Raw genomic sequence first — 26956 nt, 5'->3', positions numbered from 1 at the left:
GAGGGGACTCGGTGCGCGGCCGCCGCCGCCCCGCCCGGGTCGGGGCAAGGCTTGGACAGCCTCGCTCGCCGGCCACGCTCTCCGCGGCCTCTGACCCCAGCCTCCCCTGCCTTCGCCAACTTGAGCGAGTTTGGAGGGAGTCAAACAGCCCAGGGCTCGCTCTTCCTCCCTCCCTCCCGGCGGTCTGGGCCACCCGGGCCACGGGCGCGGGAGCCTCTCCCCGGTGCGGCCCTGCGCACGGGACTGGCTTGGGCCCTGGAGTCGCTCGTCCAGCCCAACAGCCCGGGCAGCTTCTCCCAACCCTCGGGGCTGTTCGGAGCTGCCTGAAGACGCGTCGTGGGCGGCCCCCGGCCCCGCCGGCCTTATAAGTGAACTTTCAGCCCGTGCGGGCCCGGAAGGCCCGAGCGGCCTAAGCCAGCAGCTCCGGGACCCGGCCCACCCGGCGGCCCCCAGGAGGCCGTGAGCACCGTTCGGAGCGCGCCCCTTGGATGAGGTCCCGCAGCGACGCCCCGGCCCGCCCTGCTCCTCCTCCTCCAGGCCAAGCAGCCTCCCATTTGGGAACTTTTGTGGGTTCTCTTTCTCTTGCTCCAACCTTGGCGGAGGCCACAGCCCAAGAGCCACTGCTGGGGGGGCTTTCTAGCTTAGAGGCCGAGAACCATGGTGCGGGGCAGCCACTGATAAAAGTCTGCGGAACCGGGTTTGAGCCTGGCCTGAAGCAGGCGACGCTGGAAACCAAGGCCATGGCTATTGCCACGTCGGTGAGTCCACCTGAGGGACGGCAGCCAGGCAGAGACCTCCAGCCTTTCGTGTTCATTTCTTCCCACTCTTTGTGACCGCTTTCTTTTCCAAGAGACTGAGACCGGCTCTCACTTTTGTTTCCATTCTCCCTGTCACTCCTCACCCCCTGCCCCTCCTGGCTCTTGGTTGGTCCCTCCATCCATCTCCCTCCCCATTCACTTTCTTTCTAGAGGCTGCGGGTGGATAGAGGGGAGGGGGAAGTGTAGCCCCAATCCTATCTGCTCCTTTCTGGGCGGGAACAGATGGCCACTGGTGGTTGGCAGAGGCTTGCCATTGAGATGCAAGTAAAGGGGGCTTTTCTGAAAAGAACTAGGGGGCCCAAGGAAAATGGAGGCCCGTTCTAGGTGAGGGATAGGGGTTATGGAGCAAACCGCAGAGGAAAGTAAACAGGCAGGGAAAATAATATAAATGGAGAAGAAGTGATGTCAGCCAGCCTCAGGCCACTTTCTGGTGACTGGAGACAAAGAGAGAAGACAGCTGGCATGATGGAACTGTGGGAGGAGGCCTCCCAGAAAGTGCAGTGGCCCACTGCCGCCCCGCTTAAGCCAGCTGTTTCTTCACATGTCAGCTGGGCCCCTCGCACGGTCAGGGGTGGCCACACCCATCATCAGTCATTCTATCAGCAGCAACTCTGGCCCAGGTTCAGGCAAAAGGCAAGCACACAAGTTGGGCCCCATTGGACAGAATTCAAACCTAACACAGGGAGGAGCTCCACAGCCCCACCTTTTCTTTCTGTCCTGAATCCTGGCAACCCCACACCTCTCCACACTTACCTACCCCCTGCAGAGCACTCCCAGGGAAGGACTGGCTGTCTTGTATTTTCCTACCCCCTAATGGATGGGGACTCTGGGAAGGAAAATTGTGAGAGTGAAAAGAAGAGCGAAGAGCCACCTGACACCCTCCTATTGTCCTTGAGAACAGGTCCAATTTTGGCTCCTCAGTTTGGTTTGGTTCTTCAGTCTGATGAAGACCCCAGCCCAGGGCCAGGAAGAGGTCTCTGGGTACTGTGACACACAAAGAGCCTGCCAGCTACTGTCACCTTTGTAGTCCAGGAGGTTGATTTTTGGAGGTGGGGGGTGGGATGGGTATATACTTATGCTAATCAAGCTCACAGGATCCTAGTAATGCTAATATTTATGGAGTATTTACTACACTTGACAGTACGCTAAACTTTGTTGTGTTATTTTAATATATTATCTCATGCAACTTTCAACCTTATGAGCATACTGCTGCTGTTAGCACACAACAGGAAAGAAACAGCCAGAACTCAACTCCAGGTTTACCTGCCTTTAGAACTTTTGTTTTTAATCCCATGGCTATATCCAAAACACTAATCTATAATTTTTAAATTAATAAATTTATTTATTTGAGAGAAAGGCAGATAGAGAATGGACACGCTAGGGCCTATAGCACTGCAAATGAACTCCGGGTGCATGTGCCACCTTGGCAACTGGTTTACATTGGGTCCTGGGAAATCGAACCTGGGTCCTTTGGCTTCATAGGCAAGTGTCTTAACCGCTAAGCCATCTCTCCAGCCCTGCACTTTAGTTTTTAACTTAAAATGACAAATTAGGGCTGGAGAGATGGCTTAGCGGTTAAGGCACTTACCTGCGAAGCCTAAGAACCCAGGTTCCATTCTCCAGGTCCAGATGCTCAAGGCAGCACGTGTCTGGAGTTAGTTTGCAGTGGCTGGAGGCCCTGGTGTGCCCATTCTTTCTCCTTTCCCTCTCTCTAATAAATAAGATTTTTTTTTTAAAAAAAAGCTAGAAAAATAAAAGTGCAGCCAGGTGTGGTAGCGCTTGCCTTTAATCCCAGCACTCACAAAGCAGAGGTAGGAGGATTGCCGTGAGTTCTAGGCCAGCCTGAAGACTACATAGTGAATACCAAGTTAGTCTGAGCTAGAACAAGACCCTACCTCTAAAAACCCTCCAAAAAGAAAAGAAACATGCAGAGCTAACCAGGAATTTGTGTTATCTAATTAGCATGTTTTCTTTCTCTTTTTTAAAATTTTTAAAAAACTTTTTTTATTGACAGCTTCCATAATTATAGACAATAAACCATGATAATTCCACCCTCACATATCCACCCTCCATCATATTCTCCCCTCAGTCTCTCTCTTATTTTGATGGCATCATCTTTTCCTCTTATTATGAAGGTCTGTGTAGGTAGTGCTAGGCACTGTGAGGTCTTGGATATCTAGGCCATTTTGTACCTGGAAGACTGCATTGTAAGCAGTCTTACTTCCTTTGGCTGTTAAATTCTTTCTCCCACCTCTTCCACAATGGACCCTGAGCCTTGAAAGGTGTGATTAAGATGTCTCAGTGTTGAACACTCCACTGTCACCTCTTCTCAGCACTATGGTGCCTTTTGAGTCATCCCAGTTAAGGTATTTTTTTATTTTATTTATTAGAGAGAATGAGCATGCCAGGACCTCTAGCCATTACAAACTCCAGATGCATGTGCCACCATGTGCATCTAGCTTATGTGGGTTCTGGGGAATCAAACCTGGATCCTTAGGCTTCACAAGCAAACAGCTTAACTGTTTAACTGAGCCATCTTTCCAGCCTCTAACATGTTTTCTTTCTATAGGACAATATCTATAGAAGCCACAATATAATCAGAAAATAGTTTGATAAAGGCTGGGGATTAATTGCCTGGCATGTGATAGACCTTGAGTTTTATCCCTAGCACCTCAGAAAGTGAAGGTGAAGAGAGGGGAAAATTTGATGAGGCTCAGAGCAGGAGAAAAGAGTTGTTAAAAAAAAAAGGGGGGGGGAGGGTGGGAGAGATGGCTTAGCAGTTAAAGGCACTTGCTTGCAAAAGCCTGACCACCTGGGTTCGATTCCCCAGTACCTATGTAAAGCCAGATGCACAAAGTGGCATGTGCATTTGGAGTACATTTGCAGTGACAGGAGGCCCTCTTTCTCAGTCTGTCTCTCTCAAATAAATACAAGTATTTTGGGGCTAGAGAGATGGCTTAGCAGTGAAGGCACTTGCCTGTGAAACCTAAGGACCCAGGTTGGATTCCCCAGAACCCATGTAAGCCAGATGTACATGGCGGCACATGTATCTGGAATTCATTTGCAATGGTTAGAGACCCTGGTGTGCCCATCTCTCTCTCTCTCTCTCTCATAAATAAAAATAAATAAATATTTTTAAAAATTGGGCTGGAGAGTGGCTCAGCAGTTAAGATGCTTGTCTGTAAAGCCTAACAGCCTAGGGTTGATTCCCCAGTACCCATGTAAAGCCAGATGCACAAAGTGGAACATGCATCTGGAGTTCATTTGCAGTGGCTGAAGGCCCTGGAGCACCCATTCTCTCTCTCCTCTCTCTCTCTCTCTCTCTCTCTCAGTTTGCAAATATACATACATATATAGAGAGAGAGAAAGAGAAAGAGAAAGCCAGGCATGGTGGTGCATGTCTTTAATCCCAGCACTCGGGAGGCAGAGGTAGGAGGATTGCCGTGAGTTCAAAGCCACCCTGAAATTCCAGCCTGGACTAGAGTGAGACCCTACCTCGAAAAACCAAAAGAAAAAGAAAGAGAGAGAGAGAAAGAACTGGGGCTGGAGGATTACTCAGTGGTTAGGCACTTGCTTGCAAAGCCTAATGACCCAAATTCTATTCCCCAATATCTATGTAATAAAGCCAGGTGCACAAAAGTGCGTGTATCTGGAGTTGCAGCAACTAGAGCCCTGGCGCGCCCATTCTTTCTCTCTCTCTCTCTATTTCTCTCTGCTTGCAAATAAATGAACAAAAATATTTTAAAATATTATTTTAAAAAAAGAACTGGACAGGGATGTGACTCAGTTAGTAGAGTGCTTGCATAGCATGCATGAAGCCCTGGGTTCAGTTACAAGAACCACACATAAAAACTGGTGTGGTGGTGCACACCTATAATCCCAGAAGTAGATGTAGAAGGATGGGGAGTTCAAGGTCACCCTCAACTATATAGTGAGTTGGAGGACAGTTTAAAAGTGGGGGAGGGGGGGGCTTAGAGGCTGCAGCCTTCCACTACCAGAAAACAGGAGCTAAGAGGACCAGACATTTATACTAACTTCCTCCCACAGTCTGGTAGAAGCCTGTTGTAGCCTTTAGCTTGAGACTTCTTTCTTTCTTTCTCTCTTTCTTTCTTTTGTCTTTGAGACATGGTCTCAGATAGCTCAGGCTGAGCTCACTATTTAGCCAGGATTGGCCTTGACCTCCTGATCCTCCTACCTGCTTGGGCCTGAACCCAGGGCTTTGTCCATGCTAGGCAAGCACTACCAATTGAGCATAGCCCAACACTTTTTTTGCTTTTCATTTTGAAACAGGATATAAATTGCCTAAGCTGACCTTGAATTTTCAATCCTCACACCCTACCTCTTGATTAGCTGGGCTTACAGGCCTGTGCCACCAGGCCCAGTTTAGACTGAAACTTAACTAAATTGGACAGTCTACCTGGTGACTTGGCCAGCAGTGCCTGACTAACTGTTCCTCAACACTGCTTTGTAAGTTAACAATGTCCAGGATCCTACTGGCAAGCAATTGTTTTGCAATCACAACTGAAGATGACTATGCTGTGACATTTTGAATGGATTAATCCTGATTCTGCCAAAGGGATCATGGAATAAAAACACTATGAAGAGCTACAATTGGAGGAAATTGGGTACAGGAGGTCTTCATAGATACTTTACATGCCTTCAAGTCATAGATCCCTCTACACTATTAACTAGTTAAGGACAAGAAGGATCCATGCACTTGTGATTGTGGAAAGGCAATAGTTTAAGGCCAGCCTGAGACTACATAATGAATGTCAGGTCAGCATGGGCTAGAGAAAAATCATACCTCAAAAAACCAAAAACCTTCAAAGGGGTAAGTGTGGTGGCGGGAGGGAGGGAATTACCATGGGATATTTTTTATAATCATGGAAAATGCTAATAAAAATTTTTAAAAAGAAAATAAAAAACAAAAACACACACACACAAAGGCAATAGAGAGAGTTTGTGAAAGTACAGGCTCTGACATCAAACAGCCCAAGTTCAAGTCATATTCCACCCGTCATGCCATCAGGATATCACTGAACAAAGTCTGACCCTCTGTCTCAGTTTCCTTTCTTTATTTTTTTAATTTAAATTTTTTTTTGTTTATTTTTACTTATTTATTTAAGAGCAGCAGACAGAGAGAGAAAGAGGAAGAATAGGCATGCCAGGTCTTCTAGCCACTGCAAACAAACTCCAGATGCATGTGGCCCCCTTGTGCATCTGGCTTATGTGTGTCCTGGGGAATCGAGTCTTGAACCAGAGTCCTTAGGCTTCACAGGCAAGTGTTTAACTGCTAAGCCATCTCTCCAGCCCACAGTTTCCTTTCTAAAATGAAGATTTAGATGATTTAGTAGAAAGACTTCCACAGGCTCATGACATGTGATTTGCACTTGGTATCTGACTTAACACCTGAGCATATAGCCCTCAGTGGGAAAGCTTTTGGTATCCCCACCAGACAAGCAGACAGGACTGGAACTATACTACTAATTTTTTTTTTTTTTTCCGAAGTAGGGTCTTGCTGTAGCCCAGGCTGTCCTGGAATTCACTATGTAGTTTCAGGGTAGCCTCGAACTCACATCTATCCTCCTACCTCTGCTTTCTGAGTGCTGGGATTAAAGGCATGTGCCATCATACCCAGCCAAAAAAAAATTTTGAGACAGGATTACATACTGTAGCTAAAGCTGGCCTCAAACTTGTGGCAATTCTCATGTCTTAACCTCCTAAGTGCTGAGATTGTAAGTATGAGCCACCATACATTCCTAAATGTTTGTTTTTTCTCAAATATTTATTTATGGGAAGAGAGAAAGAATGGGTACACCAGGGCTTCTTTCCACTGCAAATGAACTCCAGATACATGTACCACTTTGTGCATCTGGTTTTATGTGGGTACAGGAGAATTGAACCTGGGCCAGCAGGTTTTGCAAGCAAGCACCTTTAACCATTGCACCATTTCCCCAGCTCCCTAAATGTTTGTTCTAGATTGATCTACAAATCCTGCTATGTACACACACTACAGCATCATATATATATATATGTTTCTCTTTTCCATGATCCTCTTTGCTCCGGCTAAAAAACAAAGCAACAGCTTTAGTCTTTTTTCTTTTTATATTTATTTATTTGTAAACGCAGAGAGAGAGAAAGAGAATGGGCATGCCCAGTCTTCTAGCCACTGCAAATGAACTCCAGGTGCATGCACCACTTTGTGCATCTGGCTTTATATGAGTACCAGGGAATTGAACCCAGGCCATCAGGCATTGCAAGCTAGTGCCTTAGCCACTGAGCCATCTCCCCAGCCCAATCTGTTTTCTTTCTTTCTTTTTTCAAGGTAGGGTCTCACTCTAGCCCAGGCTGACCTGGAATTCACTATGGAGTCTCAGGGTGGCCTCGAACTCAGTCATCCTCCTACCTCTGCCTTCCGAGTGCTGGGATTAAAGGCGTGTGCCACCACGCCCGGTGTTTTCTTTCTTATTATGCCTTGCCACTCTGTTGGACAAGACTTCTCCCAGACTCCCACAGAAGAAGGGGTCTTTCATAGTTGCTGATCTGACATTTTGCTTGTAAGACTTCTTCATGTGCTTTAGAAGAAACTCCTTTAGGGCTGGAGAGGTGGGTTAGTGGTTAAGGTGTTTGTCTGTGAAGCCAAAAGACCCAGGTTCAATTCCCCAGAACCCATGTAAGCCAGATGCACAAGGGGCACAGGTGTCTGGAGTTCGTTTGCAGTGGCTAAAGGCCCTGGTGTGCCATTCTGTCTCTCCTCTCTCTTTCTCTCTCTCTCTCTGCTTGCAAATAAATAAATATAATTTAAGGGGGGGGGCTGGAGAGATGGCTTAGCAGTTAAGTGAGTTAAGCACTTGCCTGTGAAGCCTAAGGACCCTGGTTTGAGGCACAAGGGGCACATGTGTCTGGTGCTCGTTTGCAGTGGCTGGAGGCCCTGGTGCGCCCGTCCCCCCACCTCTCTCTCTCTCCCTCCCTACCCCCTCTCTCTCTCTCTTTCTGTCTCTCTCCCCCCCCACCCCTCCCTCTTTCTCTGTCTGGCGCTCTCAAATACATTTTAAAAAAAAAAAGCCTGAAGCTTCCAGGCATGGTATGGTGACCCTACACTGAAAACCAAAAATGTATATTGAGAACTATTTCAAAGTTGGACTTTGCAGGGTGACTGAGACATAACAGTCCCTTTTCTCATAAGGCTTACAGGGCCAGGCATGGTGGCACACACCTTTAATCCCACCACTCAGGTGGCAGAGGTAGGAGGATCACTGTGAGGTCAAGGCCATCCTGAGACTACAGAGTGAATTCTAGCTCAGCCTGGACTAGAGCAAGACCCTACCTTGAAAAGCCAAAAGAAGGGGTGGAGAGATGGCTTAGCAGTTAAGGCATTTGCCTGCAAAGCCAATGGACCCAGGTTCAATTCCCCAGGACCCACGCTAGCCAGATGCACAGGGGGGATGCACATATCTGGAGTTCGTTTACAGTGGCTGGAGGCCCTGGTGTGCCCATTCTCTCTCCCTCTGTCTAATAAATTAATTAATTTAAAAAAAAGAAAAGCCAAAAGAAAAAATAATTATAAGGCTTCCAGTGTAACAGCAGAAATCAATAAATCAAAGAAAAAAACTGAATAATATGAAGTATTTGAAGGAAACAAAGGGTTAAGACAGAATGCGATGGGGAAGAGTAAAGAAAGGGCTTTTTGGAAGGGACATTTTATCAAAAATGAAGGATATGAAAAGCCAGTGATGGGTGGAATCAGAAGAACATTCTGGATAGAGAAAATAAGTGCAAAGGCCCTAAGGCGGGAAAGAGGTAGTTGAAAGAATGGAAAGGAAGAGAAGCTGGCAAGGCAAAGCCCAGTAAGGAGCAGTGTCTGGAGTGGGATTTTTTTTTTGGGGGGGGGGTTGGGTTCAAGGTAGGGTTTCACTCTAGCCCAGGCTGACCTGAAATTCACTATGGAATCTCAAGGTAGCCTCAAACTCACAGTGATCTTCCTACCTCTGCTGGGATTAAAGACATGTGCCACCATGACTGAAGAAAATTTTTTTTAACCTTAATGGTATGTCTAGTCTCAACATGAACTGGTAAGTGTGTGAAGACATCTCTGCTCACTCCTATCCTGCCCCACTAGGCCCAGTTGGCTCGTGCACTGTATGACAACACTGCTGAGTCCCCTCAGGAGCTGTCCTTCCGCCGAGGGGATGTTCTACGGGTACTGCAGAGGGAGGGTGCTGGTGGACTTGATGGCTGGTGCCTCTGCTCCCTGCATGGCCAGCAGGGTATTGTACCCGCCAACAGAGTGAAGCTCCTTCCTGCTGGCCCAGCACACAAGCCTAGCCACTCCCTGGCATCTCCTGCCCAGCCTGGCTTGCCCCGTCCCACTCCAGAAGATAGCACTGAGGAGCAGGAGGTAAGGACTTGAGTCTCCCTGGCTGCAAGGCTGGACAGCCTGTGACACCCTGCCAAGGCCAGCAGGGAGATCCAAAACTCTTGGCTTGGCTCTGGACAAACTGTCTGCCATCCCCTTCCAAGCTCTGCATCCCTGTTAGTACAGGGAGGGGAAGGGAAGAGGTTAGAAGGCCTGTAAGCTTCTTCAAGACCTACATCTAGTTCACTCAACCCCACTTCTGACATACCCACTTCTCTTAATCCCCCAGGTATATGTGGTACCACCCCCAGCTCGGCCTTGTCCTGCCCCAGGACCTGTAGCTGGACCCTGCCCACCTCCTGCTGACCTCATCTACAAGGTTCCCAGAGGCAATGGAACTCAGCTGGCTGACCCCAGAGATGCCTTAGAGGTCTGTGTGTATGTCAGGTGAAGGATGCAACTCTCAGGGAGGGTCACTGCTATGCTGAAGGCTAATACTGGTTCTTCCCTCCAGGTCTATGATGTGCCCCCTGCCACCCTCCGGGCTCCCTCCAGTGGTCCCTATGACTCACCAACTGCCTTTTCCCACCTTCTGCCCCCAAGTGCCTCACAGGCTCCTGGAGAAGACCAAACTCCGTATGATGTGCCTCTGGCCCTGAAGCCTTCTGCAGAATTGGCACCAGAGCTGGAGTGGGAAGAGGGTCGGGAACCAAGTTCCCCCCTCTATGCTACCCCTTCAAACCTGAAACGGGCCTCAGCTCTCCTTAACTTGTACGAAGCACCTGAGGAACTGTTAGCAAACGGAGAAAGTGGGGACACTGATGAGGGCATCTATGATGTACCCCTGCTGGGACCAGAGTCACCTCCTTCTCCAGGAGCCTCAGCCTCCAGTGACTTGGACACCCTGGCCCAGTTTCTGGCAAAGAGTCCCCCACCCCCACACAGACCCCGGCTGCCCTCTGCTGAGAGCCTGTCTCGCCGCCCTCTGCCTGCGCTGCCTGCTCCCAGCCCTTCTCCAGGCCCCTCCCCAGCCCCAGGCCGCAAGGGCAGTATTCAGGACCGACCTCTGCCCCCTCCTCCACCCCACCTACCTGGCTACAGGGGCCTCAAGATGGAGGGGGACCCAGATAGTAGAGAGGTGGAAGATGGCCAAACAGACCTCCACAATGAGTACGAAGGCATCATAACAGCTGAGGAATACGACTATGTGCATCTGAAGGTGAGCTCCTGGGCAGCCCCACCAGAGGAGTCTCCTTGCCTCCTTCCCTCTCCCCTGGCCCCCCAGAGCTCTAAGACCTGGAATTAGGGGACTGCAAGCTTTGATGGCAGAAGCATTCCCTGAAAGGAAGGGGACTGGGGAGGGGCCATGGAGACCATCCATCTTGCACCATCACTCTACCACTGACTGCTGATTCATCCACAGGGCATGGATAAGGCTCAGGGTTCTAGGCCCCTGGATAAAGCCTTCCCAGGGGATCCTGAACTGCTGGAGAGGCAGCCACCAGAACAGCAGGTAACCCTGGTGGGGTGTGCTAGAGAAGAGTTGGAGAAGGGAGGCTGGAACATGAAGGAATGAGTATTCCTAACCAAAACATCAGATTGGCATAGTGCTGAGTACATGTGAGTAGAAACAGGGTACAGAAGTGTTAGGAGTCAACAGGAAGGTGCTAGAACATAGAAGAGGCTATTAGGAATTCAGAAAGTGGGGAAAGGATATGTTGGAGAGAAATCATAAAGCCAGGCAGCTGGAGGGAGCAGAAAGTGTTTCTGGGCTGTGGGTCAGAGGTGAGCTATGTGACTTTTCTCCAACTGCGAATTCCTAGGTTCCTAAGAGACCTGGCTCCTAATCCCAGCTTCACCACTAAGAAACCTAGGGTTCCTCAGCAGTTGGTTAATCTTTCTGGACCTCAAAAAAGTAAGGTAGTTTCTTCAACCTAGCTTAGAATGGACATAATATAATAGCTACTATCCACCAGGTACTTATCAATGTGCTAGGCACATTGTAGGCACCATCACAGTCGTCATTAGAGCTCATATGGTGCTTATAGTATGCAGTGTACTGTGCTAAACCTGTTCGGTATATTATCTCAATTAACATCTGCTGCTGCCTAAGACATACATGCTAGACCCACACTAACCAATGTGGTTGCCATATATGTCTTCTGAGCACTTGAAATGTGGCTAGTCTGAATTGAAATGTGTAATTGCTGTAAATAGAAAATTCATGTCGGATTTTTATTAAATTTGCATTGTTAATCTTGCTATGTAGCCCAGACTGCCCTTGAACTTACCTTAGTCTTCCAGCCTCAGGGTCCCGACTGCTAGGGTTACAGGCATGAGCTACCATGCCCAGCTCATACTGGATTTAGCAGACTATATATATGTGGCGCAAAAGTTTTCATGTTGGTTACAAGTGGAAACTATAACTTTTTAAAACTTTTTTTATAGATAAAATGTTTCTTTTCACTTTTTAAAATTTTTTATTTATTTATCTTCTTTTTTTTTTTAGTTTTTTGAAGTAGGGTCTCTGGCCCAGCCTGACCTGGAATTCACTATGGAGTCTCAGGGTGGCCTTGAACTCACGGTGATCCTCCTACCTCTGCCTCCCGAGTGCTGGGATTAAAGGCGTGCGCCACAACGCCCGGCTTATTTATTTATTTTCAAGCAGAGAGAGAAAGAAAGAGAATGAAAGAATGGGCATGCCAGGGCCTCTAGCCACTGCAAATGAACTCCAGATGCATGTGCCCCTTTTGCATCTGGCTTACATGGGTCCTGGGGAATTGAACCTGGGTCCTTTGGCTTCACAGGCAAACACATTAACTGCTAAGCCATCTCTCCATGTCCCCCCCTTTACTTTTTTTTGTTGTTGTTGTTTTGTTTTTCAAGGTAGGGTCTCACTGTAGCCCAGGCTGACCTGGAATTCACTATGTAGTCTCAGGGTAGCCTCAAACTCATGGCAATCCTCCTACCTCTGCTTCCCGAGTGCTGGCATTAAAGGCATGTGTCATAACACCCAGCGTTTTACTTTTTAACATGGCATTAAAAAACTAACTGTGGTTTGCATTTTGTTTGTATCATAATCTAAGACTCCCTGGGTTTTTTTTTCTTTTTCTTTTCTTTTTTCTCTTTTTCTTTTTTTGCTTGTCTTTTTTTTTCTTTGCTTTACTTTGCTGTCACAGTGCTGGAGGCCTTACACATATGAGGCAAGCAGTACACCACTGAACCACATCCCCAGCTCTAGACTGTGCTTAAGAGTAGGAACTCAAGAACATTAGAGACTTCTCTGGAGTTGTTTGAGGGTATCTGAATTCAAGTCCAGCTGGCATCAAGTCTGGGCACTTTACTGGCACTCTCTTTTAGAATCCAAATTCTCTGGTGGGCAGAGGTTCTTGCACTCAAGAACGAAGAAAGAATGGAGTAAGGGAGGGAAGGAGGGAGAAAGGAAACAAGGAAGAAAGTAGCGTCAATGAGTTTGTTCTCACACTCTTCTTTTGCCCCCAGGAAGCCCCATCCCCAGAGGAGCCACTGGCTCTGCCCACTGGAGACCTACAGCTCCTGCGTCTCTACACAGGGCAGTGCCAGAGCCACTACTCAGCACTGCAGGCTGCTGCGGCAGCCCTGATGTCCAGCACCCAGGCAAACCAGCCCCCCTGCCTTTTTGTACCCCATGGCAAGCGAGTGGTGGTGGCTGCTCATCGCCTGGTCTTTGTTGGGGACACCCTGGGCCGGCTGGCAGCCTCTGCCCCTCTGCGAGCACAGGTGGGGGCCGCAGGTACAGCAGTGGGTCAAGCCTTGCAGGCTACTGTACTGGCTATTAAGGGGGCTGCCCTAGGCTACCCTTCTCGTGCTCTGGCCCAAGAGATGGCACAGTGTGTGGCAGAACTTGCAGGGCAGAGCCTGCGCTTCACCACCCTGCTTGCTGGCCTTCTCCCCTGAAGGGTCTGTTGGTACAGCCTTTCCCTTCTCCCCGCTTCAGGACTTGGGTAGCTGGAGAGCTCTGCTGAGGGGAAAGCACGGGAATCACCCCTTTATTGCCTGATCTGATCATCATGGGCACTCACAGAGGCATCTGTTCCCCCAAACCCCCTGTTTTTTGTACAAGCTATTTTGTATAAATTATTTATATTTAATATTCCTTGCCTTGTCAAGGGCAGGCACCAGGCCCTCTAGGGTAAGAAGAAACTGAACCCTCCTCTCCAGTCTGAAGTGACATTGCCTCCCTGCCTCCTGCCTCTAGAAGTTTAGCACACAGAGAATCAAGTGGTAGAAACTTGGGTCCACACAGAGCCTCTCCTGTTTCTTGGCTCCAGAACACCAGCACATGGCTGAGTGAGGGCAGGACATTGCCCAGAATGCAATGGTCTGGGAGACACTAGAGGGATCCTTCCCCTGGAAGGCAGAAACCTGGCCTTGGGAATGACATGCACCTCAATAAACTCTGCCATCTGGTTCCATGACTGCTTCTTGGGGCCTGGGGGCCAGGCCTGGAACCCTCACCATGCCTATGGGACATACACTAAGAGATGCAGCCTTTCCCCTTTATTCAATAACTAGTCACTGGTCCTTATCTCCTATAATGGTCCAGGAAGAGATCTCAAGGCACACAGCACATGTGATCTAGTAATAATGAAACAGACATCAAGTCTTTGATATGGAAATTGACACAGCCATGGGAAGAGACTAGCTAGGTAAAGGGAGCAACAATTAAGGAGGTGATATCTGAACTGGCACAGGGAGGATGAAAGAACAAGAAAGGGTGTAACTAATGTTTCCAGACCAACTGCTGACCTGAAGGTTTTCTTCAAGACTTGAGTGTCACATGATGTCATTAGAGAGGTACAGATGTGAGGAGAGTTTGGCTACACAACGACCTCTTTAGAGGTCACCCCAACTAGAGAGCTATCCTCAGTGTCACACCATAGTCCAGCTTTAGCCAACTGGAAGCCGCTACTGGCTGACCTGGAGCCTTCTTCCTTAGGAGACTCGGGAGAGGGGGTAGCCCCTTATACGATGGCCACAGACATATCTTCATTTAGAGCAGTGGAAGCTGCAGAGTTTGATGTCTCAACTTTGGTGAGATTGAGAGCCCATGGCTTCTATGAAGGGTCACTCCATCCATTAACCACAGGGAAGAAGTCTGAGCCGGTACATTGTCTAACAAGAGGTTTCATGGACCCAGGACTCAGAAGAGGCATTTCAGTTCTGCTTTTCCAACAACCTGGCACAGGGACTAGATTGGGGCACATTAAGTTTCGGTCATAATCTGCACATGTCATGCATGTGCCTCCTTCACTGGGCATCTTTCTCATCTCACTCTAGGAGACATTTCCAGCTTCTGGAGCCAAGAAAGTTGGTCTCTGTGTGATGAAGTCCATCTTCCTGTCTTCCAGACAGACTTGTCCTCAAGTGCCAGTTGTGCCATGTGTCTATGGAGCTGGGGGAGGAGAGGAGGTGGCAGGAAGGCACTTGATGCATTAGGAGAAGGTTTCCTGTACTTGGACAGTTTCTGAACAGAGGAAGTAATGAAACAGTTATGCTGTGGCTTAATAGAGAAAAGGGGGGGGGGAGATTTTCTTGCTGAGACAGTGTTCCTTTCCAGGATTTACCTGGACTTGAAGATACCTATCAAGCATCAAATCCAGAGAAATATATTTCTAATTTCAACATGCATACATCTAGAGATCTAGTTCAAGATTATAGACTGGGGACATAGTTCAAGGGTAAGACCAATCTCACAGTGGTCTGGATGCTGCTGGTCCATCAGCCACACTTGCTTCACAAGTTAGGGTTAGGAAAGGCTTCTCTAAGGCAAGATGCTTGTACTAACAGAAAAGGATGAGACAAAATAAAAGAGACTGATTGAGGTGGGGAGGGGATCCGATGGAGAATGGAGTTTCAACGGGGAAAGTGGGGGGAGGGAGGGTTTTACCATGGGATATTTTTTATAATCCTGGAAGTTGTTAAAAATATTTGGGGAAAAAAAGGATGAGAAAATTTTGACTGAGAAGCGTTTAGACATAAGAACCAGTTTGTGCAAATGTGACAATGGAAAGAAGGCCAAGTGATTGGAATGCAGAGTTTAAGAAGTCAGTAGAGCAGCAGAAAACATGGGACCAGGCACGTCCTCCTGTGTATGAGTTCTTTAGGAATACCCTGGTGGTGTGAAATGGCCTTTGAAGGCAATTAAGTTGGAAAAGCGCAAGCAGATCGACATTTTTTGAAAAGATCATTCCTTTTGTAACAGTAACAGGAGGGGAGGGAGTAGAAACCAAGTGGATGCACAACATCAGGTGGGGGGGGGCTTACAATAGTCTCCATGTGCACATAGAGAGGAAAACAACCCAAGAGCTATACATGGAAGTAAATGGACAGGAGTTTGTAAGGGATTTAACATGAGGTCTAAAGGAAGCTTTAAGGGCTATCACTTAAGCATTGGGCATTTTTTGAAGATGAAGGGGTGGGGGGGGGACATGAATTTGGTCTTATTCATACTGAGTTTGAGGTCCCTATGACACATTTGAAGTACATTGGCTAACAAGAGGTTGTTTCATGGACCCAGGACTCAGAAGAGATGTGGAAGTGGAAGAGTACTTCTGTACTGTTTTGTGTTGGTGGTGACTAAAGTGGGCCTATGTGAGATCCCAAGGTGGAGATGCAGAGTGACCTGAGAAGGGCTAGGACCAAGTCTTTGAGGATTATAAAAACACAGTGATGCTGAAGAAAGGAAGGGTGTACCTGCAATGGAGAAAGGGAGCAGGAGAGAGCCTGGAGAGATAGCTCAGTACTTAAAGGCACTTGTTTGCAAAGTCTAATAGCCCAGGTTCAATTTCCCAGATGCACAGAGTGGTGCGTGTGTCTGGAGTTCACTCACAGTAACAGGAGGCCCTGGCACACTTCTTCCCTGTCTTTAAATAAATAAATAAATAATAAATAAACAAAATATATTTTAAAAAAGGAAGAAGAAGCCGGGCATGGTGGCGTACGCCTTTAATCCCAGCACTTGGGAGGCAGAGGTAGGAGGATTGCCGAGAGTTTGAGGCCACCCTGACACTAAATAGTGAATTCCAAGGTCAGCCTGAGCTACAGCTAGACCCTGCGTGGGGAAGGAGGGAGCAGGAAGAAGAAAACCAGGGGAATGTGAATGTTATTCTTAACAGCCAAAGAACAAAGTCTAGAAGAAGAGGTGGTCAACAATAGTGGCAGTGTTGCTGAAAATCACAGCAACTTAACCAAGATGAATGCTATGGAACCCAGAGAGCTTGCATAGAGCTGAGCACCGTGCCAACCCAGTCCACCGTTATGCATAAGTCACACTGCAATTGCTGGTTTACATATCTGTCTCCTGAAGAATATCTTGTTCATCCCGTTACCATCAAAGCCTGACACAAGGTCTGGAACACAGTGGGCACTTACTAAATTTTACTGATGAATGAATATGGATGGATAATAGGAAAGAATTCGAAGTGAGGAGAAATCTCCAACATTTGCTTGGGCTACTTACTATCCTTCGGCTGGTTTTGCTTTTTACCGCAATGGCCTGCAGACCGAGCCCCCAGCTGCTCCTTCCCCTGGGCCCTGGCCCCCCTTCTCTGCCGAAGAGTCTGGACCTGGGTTCTTTCTGCTGACGTGGGAAGGGGAGGAGAGTCTGGAGGAAGGGGGAGGGGAGAACGGCGCTGCGAGCGCAGAGACCGCGGAGGCGCCGGCGGCTGCGGAGCTCGGGAGCGGGTCTCCTCGCCTCCCGGGATCTCATCGCCCGGCACACAGCTGGGCCACAGGACCGCGCTTCCTGGCGTCGCGGGCCGGGAGGGCCCCTGCAATCGGCAAGCTGGCTCCCCGAGTGGCCACCGGAACCCCCGAGCCCAATGGCGGGGGCGGCAGTAAAATCGACAGCACCGTGGAGATCACGGCCAGTTCCAACGGAGTAAGTGCCCGCGCCGCAGGGGCTTCGCCACCCTCCCCCATCCCTGCATCCTCCCTACCCCGGACGGCGGCCTGCCCCCGCGCGCCCTCGGGCTCTGCGCGTCCTCCGCCCGCCTCACCCTGTGCCCGGCCCCTCCCCGCAGCAGGTCGGGAGCCTAGGAGACGCGGTGCCCACCGAGCCGCTGCAGGGTGAGCGCGGGCGCGGGCGGGAGGGGGCGCGCGACGCGGGCGGCGACCGGCTGGGCAGCAGCCTGTCGCTGGCCGTGCCCCCGGGCCCTCTCAGCTTTGAGGCTCTGCTCGCCCAGGTCGGGGCGCTGGGCGGCGGCCAGCAGTTGCAGCTCGGCCTCTGCTGCCTCCCGGTGCTCTTCGTGGCGCTGGGTATGGCCTCAGACCCCATCTTCACGCTGGCGCCCCCTCTGCACTGCCACTACGGGGCCTTCCCCCCCAATGTCACTGGCTGGGAGCAGCCCCCCAATGCCAGCGGCGTCAGCGCAGCCCTAGCAGCCAGCGCCGCCAGCCGCGTCGCCTCCAGTACGGACCCCTCGTGCAGCGGCTTCGCCCCTCCGGACTTCAACCACTGCCTCAAGGACTGGGACTATAACGGCCTGCCGGTGCTCACCACCAACGCCATTGGCCAGGTGGGCCTCGGGGCTGGGGCAGGCTGAGGGTGGCAGGGCCAGGATCTCACTCTCTGCCCCTTTCTCTTATCCCAGTGGGATCTGGTGTGCGACCTGGGCTGGCAGGTGATCCTGGAGCAGATCCTCTTCATCCTGGGCTTTGCCTCCGGCTACTTGTTCCTGGGTTACCCTGCAGATAGGTGAGACTGCCGTAGGGGCCGGGAGGATAGAAGGAAGAAGGTGCTAGCAAAGCTCGCCCAGGCAGTTGGGTTTGCAAGAGACTGACGGTTCCATTAGCGGGACTCCAGCCTTGTCTGCGCCCCTGTTTAATGATCTGCCCGTGTCTCAGCTTCATTCCCCATCAAAAATGCACTTCCCATACCACTTCCACACCAGACAATGACCTCACATGCATGGACTTAGTACCCCATTCCCACCCATCTGCCAAGGTAACAGTTGCATGCCTAAGCCAAAAAGCACTATCTTATCTCTACAGACAAAAAGTCCCTCTTTCCTTCTCTTGCCTTGATCGCCCTCACAAACTCTTTTACCATCTCCATGGACTGGCATATTCATCTCTACTGGCTAACAGACCACCTGGACCATTAGATCTATCTCAGTGTCCCCTTCCCTAAAGAACAGTTTTACTTCTTAAACATCAACAACCCCATTTCCACTAGTCCAAGTCAATAGTCCAAGCTTGATAAACACATGATCCCATCTCTGACCAGTGGGCCCTCCCCATAGTTAGTAACTATCTCCAAAGAATGGTACCCTGGTAAATAATAACCCACACTTCCATACCAGCAAGCAAATGATCTTACCCTAAAAGATCATTGACTCCAAGGACAGCCACATAGATTGATAGTCCTGTCTACATGGGTTAGTACAGCTTTCAAGTCCTCTTAAACCAAAACTCCATTTGCAGGAATCAGTAGCTTCATCTCCAAAGAGCAACAGTCAATCCCCACCAACCAGTAACTCCCCATGGATCAAAATTTCCATCTCTTTTGTTTCTGGGCAACAGCACCCCTGACCAGTTGCTCCAGTTCCATTGACTATCTTCATGTGAGATCTGCAGTCCTACCTAAATGGCTTAATAGCTCAACTTCCACAGATCAAGTATCCCAACATTCAGCAGTTGCTTAAAATTAGTAGCCACCCTCAGTGCCCAGTAATCACACACACACACACATACATACATACATACATACATGCCAGTGATCTAAATATACAGATTAGTAGCCCAGCCCCAAGCATCAATAGTCTCATTTTCACATGCCAGTAGCCTCATCCCTTTGGAATAATGGCCTCATTCCCAAAGATCAATAATTCAGTCTACTAAAACCAGAAGCCTTAGCCACATTATCCAGTAAGCTCATCCTCATGAAAAAAAAAAAAAAAAAAAAAGGCCCCAGGCTGGAGGAATGGCTTAGCGGTTAAGGCGTTGGCCTGCAAAGCCAAAGGACCAAGGTTCAATTCCCCAGGACCCACGTTAGCCAGATGCACAAGGGGGCACACGCATCTGGAGTTCGTTTGCAGTGGCTGGAGGCCGTGGCATGCCCTTTCTCTTTCTCTCTCTCCCTCTTTCTCTGTCAAATAAATAAAAATAAAATATTTTTTTAAAAGGGGGGAAAAAGGGCCCCAGCCCATCTCTGTTAGTAGCCTCATTCCTAGAGTTCAGTGACCCTCAGTCTCCTTCTATATAGCAATAATCTCCAAAGATGAATTTCAGGATTCTAAAGATCAGTAGCCCTGTCCTTACTAATATAAGTTCAGTGACCATCATCAGTTACTCATAGTCTCATCTCCACTGGTCTCTAATTCCATCCTTAGTGACTGTTTTCATGGATTAACAGATTCATTTCCATTGACTGACCATCCATCATCCACCTGTACTAAGATTTTCACTTTCATTGCCAAAGATCCCTTCTCCAGTCTCCAAAAAGAAGTGGTCCCACTCTTACTGATCAACAATCCTGCCCCATGGATTGATAGACTCATTCCAATGGTTCTATCTCCATCTCCTGGTCAATAACCCATCCCACTGCTGACCCTTATGTATTAGTAGACTTACTCCTTGGAACAATGGTCTCATCCCCTAAAATGAATTCAGTCCTTTAGCATCAGCAGTTTTTGTATTCATTAATTAATGTTATTCCCATGCACAAGTGGTCAAAGATCTCTCCTTCCCAGATCAAGAGTTCCCACTCCATAGTGACCAACATCTTCTCTAACTGGTCTGGGCAAGGAAAGCTCCATTCTCACTGAGCCCATGGATGGATGGTCCCAAATCCCCTAAGCAGTATCCCATTCCCCCACCCCATGGTTGACCTCATACTTATTGCTAAATTTATGGGCCTAATCTCTGATGAATAGTCCAGTCCCCAAGAGTCATTAATTCCCTTCCCATAAAACCATAGCTACACTCCACTACCCAGTAGCCAGACATCACCTGTCCATAGCCTTCATCTTTCCTGTCTTTTCCAGCCTCAGTCTAACTCTTACTCATCCTAGCTTTGAAGTAAATAGCACTTCCTCAGGGAGCCTCGGTGACCAGAAGCCCTCCCATTTTCCAGGTTTGGCCGTCGCGGGATTGTGCTGCTGACCTTGGGGCTGGTGGGCCCCTGTGGAGTGGGAGGGGCTGCTGCAGGCTCTTCCACAGGTGTCATGGCCCTCCGATTCCTCCTGGGCTTTCTGCTTGCTGGTGTTGATCTTGGTGTCTACCTGATGCGTAAGTCACACCCTGCTAGAGATCTGTGCCTTGGGTCTCATCCCTACCTTTCTGTTTCCAGGCAATGTCCAATGCCCTTCAGCCCCAAATTTCAGCTGCCCAGAATCTTTGAAGAATACAGGGATCCTGTTTCTCTCCATACCTGTCCTTCCACCCCTATGGTCTTTTAAAGTCCTAAACTGACCTTGCTAATATGAGGGAATAGACCTCATTTCAAAAAATGAAATCTTTCCAGGCATGGTGACACATGCCTTTAATCCCAGCACTTGGGAGGCAGAGGTAGGAGGATTTCCGGGAGTTCAAGGCCACCCTGAGACTACATAGGGAATCCCAGGTCAGCTTGAGCTAGAGTGAGACGGTACAAAAAAAAAAAAATCTTGGCTAGGTATGATGGCATACAACTGTAAAATCCCAGCACTAGTAAGGCTAATGTAAAAGTGTTGTGAGTTCAAGTCTAGCCTGGGCTACATTGCAAGACTATGTTTCAACCCCCACTCCAAATGAAATCCTGAGAAGCTCTGTGACCTTGGACAAGGGTTGATGAGAGACTAAAAGACTTAAGGTGAAAGGGCCTGTAAACTAAGATGCTGACCACACAGAAGGCTCTGATCCTAGAAAGCCTCCTGGTTTGAGCAGGAAAGGAATACAGTCTCCCCTCCTTGCCACACAGAGGTTAGTCTGTGGGAAGTGATGGCTACAGCCTCTGCTCAGGGCCTGACCTAGCTTTCTGTCCTCTTTCCTCCTTCCCTCCCTCTCTCTCTCATGCCCCCTTCCTCCCTGGCCTTTCCTGTCTCCATCCCTGATGTATCTCCAGGCCTGGAGCTGTGTGATCCAACCCAGAGGCTTCGGGTGGCCCTGGCAGGGGAGTTGGTCGGGGTGGGAGGGCACTTCCTGTTCCTGGGCCTGGCCCTTGTCTCTAAGGACTGGCGATTTCTGCAGCGAATGATCACGGCTCCCTGCATCCTCTTCCTGTTTTATGGGTTAGTATCACCCTTCCTCTGTAGCATGGATCCTTCCATCTCTACCTCCAGCCTTGACCCGTAACCTAAAGACCTTTCCTCCTCTCCAAGTGCTCTGACTCCAGGATGCCCCAGTACCTCAGAGATGGGAATTTCCCATCTCTGGATCAGGAGAGGAAAGGCTTCACTATATTCTCCACCACCCTGCCCCTAGATGGCCTGGCCTGTTTCTGGAGTCGGCACGGTGGCTGATAGTGAAACGACAGATAGAGGAAGCTCAATCTGTGCTGAGGATTCTGGCTGAGCGGAACCGGCCCCATGGGCAGATGATAGGGGAGGAGGCCCAGGAGGCCCTGCAAGGTAAGAGGCAAAGGAACTTATAAGTGATGCCTCATGTGCACACAACACAGCGCCCTCTGCATAATTAGCTGTGCCACCTCCCAGGGTCCCCACCACCATGTGGGAGACACCTGAGATGTTAGCTGTTTCTAATAGACAGTTCCTCTCTCTCCCCCAAAGAGCTGGAGAATACCTGTCCTCTCCCTGCAACATCCACCTTTTCCTTTGCGTCCCTCCTCAACTACCGCAACATCTGGAAAAATCTGCTAATCCTGGGCTTCACCAAGTGAGCCTGGCTGTCTGAGCTGAGGGCCAGGCCAGTAGCTGGGATGGGGGCTGACTGGGTGGGAACAGCCTGCAGACTCAAAGAGGATGAGGACACAGAAGGTATGGATGGGGATTCAGACACTGTTCTTTGCTTCCACAACCTGTCTCACAGCTTCATTGCACATGCCATTCGCCACTGCTACCAGCCTGTGGGAGGAGGAGGTAGCCCATCAGATTTCTACTTGTGCTCCCTGCTGGCCAGTGGCACAGCAGCCCTGGCCTGTGTCTTCTTGGGGGTCACTGTGGACCGATTTGGCCGCCGGGGCATCCTGCTGCTCTCAATGACCCTCACTGGCATTGCATCCCTCATCCTGCTGGGCCTCGGGAATTGTGAGCATCCTCCTTCCCCATACTGTGGGTTCAACAAGAGAACACCAACAGAGGTGTCTCAAAAAGGCTCAGCCACTACTCTTGGCACAGGCCTCCCAAGACCCAGGCCTTGCCCAGAGCTTCCATAGACCTCCACCTGGCTATGCAGCCCTGTCTCTTCTCCAAATCATTTAGTGAATGCCTAAAACCCAGTCAGCTAGAGCCAGAGGTTTGAGAGCCAAGGAGATAATGCCCAGGAGTAGGCCAGACATGATCCCCTCCTCCACTCATATTACGCTCTTGGTCCCTCAGATCTAAATGAAGCTGCTGTCACCACCTTCTCTGTCCTTGGACTCTTCTCCTCCCAAGCTGCTGCCATCCTCAGCACTCTCCTTGCTTCTGAAGTCATCCCTACCACTGTCCGGTGAGAGATGGTGCTGCCAAGGGTAGGGTCAGACCTCAAGGCTATCCTCGAGATGAGGACAAGGTCTGAGGGATAGAGGAGGGAAGCTTCTAGACCAGAGCTGGGGTGAGGCCTACAGCTGTGGGCTGAGTGTCTTCATCTCTCCCAGGGGCCGTGGCCTGGGCCTGATAATGGCACTGGGGGCACTTGGAGGACTGAGTTGCCCAGCCCAGCGCCTCCACATGGGCCACGGAGCCTTCCTACAGCATGTGGTACTGGCAGCCTGTGCCCTTCTGTGCATCCTCAGCATCATGCTTCTGCCGGAGACCAAGCGCAAGCTTCTGCCTGAGGTGCTCCGGGATGGAGAGCTGTGCCGTCGTCCTTCCCTGCTGCGGCAGCCACCCCCTAACCGTTGTGATCATGTCCCGCTGCTAGCCACTCCCAACCCTGCCCTCTGAGAAGTTTCTGAGCACTCTCCCATACAGAAAGGTAGCATAGCGATCTTTTGAGCAAAGAGTGAGGAAGGGAAGGCAGACTGACCAAAAGACTTACAGGCTCCTCACACCAGCCATTGAGGAGAGCGCAGAGAGCTTCTCCTACCCCATCTCCCTGCTGCTTTGTGTCCATTTCTTCAGCAAGAATCAGGGGCAGGGAGAAAGCACTACACTGTAACCATTGGGTCTGAGCTCTATCCTTTGTCCAAAGACATCTTCCCAGACCTCATTCTTTCTTGCTTTAACATTCTGTTTCAATAAAAGACATTTTGAATAAGTGAGCATATCACACCTTGGGCCTCCCTTCCTTCTGGTGTCCTTCTATCTCCTGGCAAGGCTTTTCTCAGCAAGACAAACCAATAGCAAACCTTGTCCTCCTCCCTGTGCCCTACCCACAACTTTACAAACAGGAATCACCACTCACTGCTTGCTCTGCTGCCAGCACCCTGCTAGGTGCTCTACACATTTCATAGCACTTATTTAATCCTTGTGACAATTGCAGGGAAGGTGTTTGGATCAAGTAGAGTTTTGTTGCTATAAGCTATAAAAGTTGACTTCAGTGCACTTGAGACAGGAATTTATTTAAGGTGCTCAGGCAGGATAATGGTATGAGCTCATGGATGGAAAAAGCAGACCCATTCATAAAGAGTTAGGACCCAAGAAGACTGGTACACAAAACAGGAGGTGCCAGTACAACTCTTGGCAGGCTTCCTGGTTGGATGACAAACTCCAATAGGATTCAGTCTTTAGGAAACCCTAGGGAAGGTTCATCTTCAGCAAGTGTGTGAATGGCTACTTTGAGAAGCATGCCACTTCCACCCCTAATACTAACAGCTTTGAAAAGGCAAAGCAAAACTGGGTTCTGTTTTGTGAAACTGGATGTTCAGGAGCAAACAGTGGATGTCCAACACATTATTACTCTTATGAATAAGAAGACTGAACTCAGGGACTTGGTTACTTGCCCAAGGTTACAAAACTAAAGAGTGACAAAGCTGAGGTATGGTTGTGTGCAGACAAAGCTGTAGCTTATGGCTACACTCCGTGGCCACTTTCCCAGCCCCTAACCTTTGGGCACTTCTCCTGGCAGTGAGGAGGAGAGTTTCATGGCACTCCTTGGAAGTGGCAAACTGTAGAGACTAGATTTCTAGCACTCATGCAAGGCTATCCCTGGCCTGGCTTTATCACTGGGCAAATGTCATAACTTCTAACTTCCACCACAGATAGATAGGAGACTTAAGCAAGATAATGTATATTAATTACCTCACTAAGATGGTGAACTCCTAACATGTAAGAATTGTGTTTCAACTTTGAAACACCAATGTCTGAGGCATGGTAGATGTTTAAAATGGTGTTGAATGAGCAAGTATTTTCTGACCAATTTATAGAGCACTACTATTCCTGGATACCTATGTCATCATTTAAGGAGCTGAAAGGCCACTGCAGAGTTAGGGCTGTAACTCAGTTGACAGCTTGCTCAGTCCCCAGCACTACATAAGCTGGGAGTCATAACTGATACCTGTCATTTCAGCACTCAGGAGATAGAGGCAGGAGAATCAGAAGTTCAAGATCATCCTAGGCTACATAGAGAGTTCAAGGCCAGCCTGGGCTACATGAGACCCTTGAACCTGTCTCAAAAAATAAAATGCCAGCAAGGCGTGCTGGCACACACCTTTAATCCCAGCACTCAGGAGGCAGAGGTAGGAGGATGGCTGTGAGTTCAAGGCCACCCTGAGAATACAAAGTGAATTCCAGGTCAGCCTGGGCTAGAGCGAGACCCTACCTCATAAAGCCAGGAAAAAAATAAATAAATAAATAAATAAAAAGCCACTACACACTAGGAGTATCAATGAGGTGAAAGAGAAGCTAGTGGTTTGAAGTACCAAGGGGCTATTTTTTTATGTTGTTTTGTTTTAAGACACCGTCTTTCTATGTATGTAACCCACACTGACCTTGAACTTGCTATGTAGCTCCAGCCTAGGAGAGACTACTACTTGAAGGAGGTAAGACTCACTCAGAGTCAAGAAGCCCACAGGCAGAAGCCTTCTACAGTGTTCCTACTATCTCTAGGCCTAGGGCACAGACAGCATATTCCCAGAGACTGGAAATGGTGAGGTTTACCTCAGAGTGGTCCTGGAGAGATTTCTTCTTAGAGAAATGGAAGTCATGAGATAATCCCCTTCTAGAAAAGGGAGGCAGGTCACCTACAACATTGCAATCCCAGGGATCCTGTCTCCTTCTCCTTGCCAATTCATACTCTATGAGTTATGCTGCCCTACTGAGCTCTCGACAACAGTGTTGAGAACTCATAAGGAGCTTCCTCCTTTAATCTTCATAGTCCTTGAGGCCCCTTGTACATCTGGCTTATATGGTATATGGTGCTGGGGAATTGAACTGAAGTACTTTGTTTTTTCAGGGAGGCACCTTAGCTGCTAAGCCATCACTCCAGCCCTGTTTGTTTTTATTTTTCAAGGTAGGATCTTACTCTAGCCCAGGCTAATCTGCAACTCTATAGTCCCAGGCTGGCCCTGAACTCACAACAATCCTCCTACCTCTTCCTCCCAAGTGCTGGGATTCTAATGTATTGGGTTATTTTATTTTATTTTATTTTATTTTATTTTATTTTATTTTATTTTATTTTATTTTATTTTACTTTACTTTATTTTATTTTATTTTAGTTGAGAGAGAGAGTGAGAGGCAGAGAGAGAATGGGTACGCCAGGGCCTTCAGCCACTGCAAACAAACTCCAGATCACATGTGCCACCTTGTGCATCTGGCTTACGTGGGTCGTGGGTAATTGAACTTAGATCCTTTAGCTTTGTAGGCAAGTGCCTTAACTACTAAGCCCAATGTATTGTTTTTATTCCTGTTTACTACTGAGAAAATAGCAAATGAGAGGGATTAGGGAGTTTGTTCTTCACTGGGAGTGCCAGAATTCTAAACCAAGTCTTCTGGCGGTGTTTCCATCCCACTTCAGTTCCTTCACAGTTCTATTTACCGTGAAGCATACATTCTACTCTGGCGAGCAATGTACATGGAGTTTCAACATACCGGTGTTGTTTTTTAGCTTTGGATGGTCCGTGATGAATCAAGAGATCATATTTGTCGCTACCTCACTCCAGAAATTCTGTCACAACTAATAAGATGCTAAATAAGGAAGCATCTGTGCTATTTTTTTTTATTTCTTTTTTGAGACAGACTCACGTTATGTAGACCAAATTTACAACCATCCAGCCTCAGCCTCCTGAGTGCTGGAACTACAGGTGTACACCACCACTCCCAGCTTTCAAAGCTCTATAACCACTAAAGAAAGGTCCAGAGACACTAGAGCAGCATCTCTAAGGGAACTCCCACATTGCAAAAAAAATTTTTATGTCAATCAAGGAGTTCAAGGCAAACAAAATGGATGCATAGTTGGGCATGATGGCACAACACCTTTAATCCCAGCACTGGGGAGTCAGGGGTAGGAGAATCACTGTGAGTTCAAGGCCACCCTGAGACTACATAGTGAATTCCAGATCAGCCTGGGCTAGAATGAAATCCTACCTTGAAAAAACAAAAACGAAAGAAAACAGAAACATAAAGCTGGGTAGGTGGCTCATGCCCTTAATCCTCATAGCTCAAGAGGGTGAGATAGGAGGATCTCCATAAATTCAAGGCCAGCCTTGGCTACAGAGTGAGTT

At 48.8% G+C, this 26956-nt stretch overlaps 2 protein-coding genes across 3 annotated transcripts; both read left to right on the top strand.

Annotated features, from left to right (window-relative positions):
- Positions 1 to 30: 30 nt before the first annotated feature.
- Efs (embryonal Fyn-associated substrate) lies at positions 31 to 13623 on the top strand. 2 transcript variants are annotated; one of them, XM_045155513.1, is made up of 7 exons: positions 31 to 758; positions 8938 to 9216; positions 9464 to 9604; positions 9689 to 10393; positions 10598 to 10687; positions 12676 to 12933; positions 13324 to 13623. In XM_045155513.1, the coding sequence occupies exons 1-7, from the start codon at positions 489 to 491 to the stop codon at positions 13342 to 13344; spliced, it is 1764 nt and encodes a 587-aa protein (XP_045011448.1). In that variant the 5' UTR covers positions 31 to 488; the 3' UTR covers positions 13345 to 13623. The 2 variants fall into 2 exon arrangements, with proteins under 2 accessions (XP_045011448.1, XP_004661857.2); XM_004661800.2 differs by having other exon boundaries at positions 32 to 758; positions 12676 to 13623.
- Positions 13624 to 17340: 3717 nt separating this feature from the next.
- On the top strand, positions 17341 to 23567 carry Slc22a17 (solute carrier family 22 member 17). The gene is made up of 9 exons (XM_004661797.3): positions 17341 to 17732; positions 17808 to 17911; positions 20291 to 20445; positions 21260 to 21425; positions 21619 to 21764; positions 21924 to 22029; positions 22183 to 22400; positions 22692 to 22803; positions 22952 to 23567. The coding sequence occupies exons 1-9, from the start codon at positions 17475 to 17477 to the stop codon at positions 23238 to 23240; spliced, it is 1554 nt and encodes a 517-aa protein (XP_004661854.1). The 5' UTR covers positions 17341 to 17474; the 3' UTR covers positions 23241 to 23567.
- Positions 23568 to 26956: the final 3389 nt, after the last annotated feature.

This window comes from Jaculus jaculus, chromosome 7 (assembly GCF_020740685.1).
Source record: "Jaculus jaculus isolate mJacJac1 chromosome 7, mJacJac1.mat.Y.cur, whole genome shotgun sequence".
NCBI classification, from domain to species: Eukaryota; Metazoa; Chordata; class Mammalia; order Rodentia; family Dipodidae; genus Jaculus; species Jaculus jaculus.
Note: the sequence above shows the minus strand (reverse complement) of the source record. Positions and strands in the feature narration are given on the sequence as shown.

Coding starts and splice junctions, on each gene's coding strand:
- Efs (XM_004661800.2), top strand. CDS start 489: ATGAGGTCCCGCAGCGACGCCCCGGCCCGCCCTGCTCCTCCTCCTCCA. Junction 9,217..9,463: donor ATAGCACTGAGGAGCAGGAG/GTAAGGACTTGA, acceptor TTAATCCCCCAG/GTATATGTGGTACCACCCCC. Junction 10,394..10,597: donor ACGACTATGTGCATCTGAAG/GTGAGCTCCTGG, acceptor ATTCATCCACAG/GGCATGGATAAGGCTCAGGG.
- Slc22a17 (XM_004661797.3), top strand. CDS start 17,475: ATGGCCTCAGACCCCATCTTCACGCTGGCGCCCCCTCTGCACTGCCAC. Junction 17,733..17,807: donor CCACCAACGCCATTGGCCAG/GTGGGCCTCGGG, acceptor CTCTTATCCCAG/TGGGATCTGGTGTGCGACCT. Junction 22,030..22,182: donor CTAATCCTGGGCTTCACCAA/GTGAGCCTGGCT, acceptor CCTGTCTCACAG/CTTCATTGCACATGCCATTC.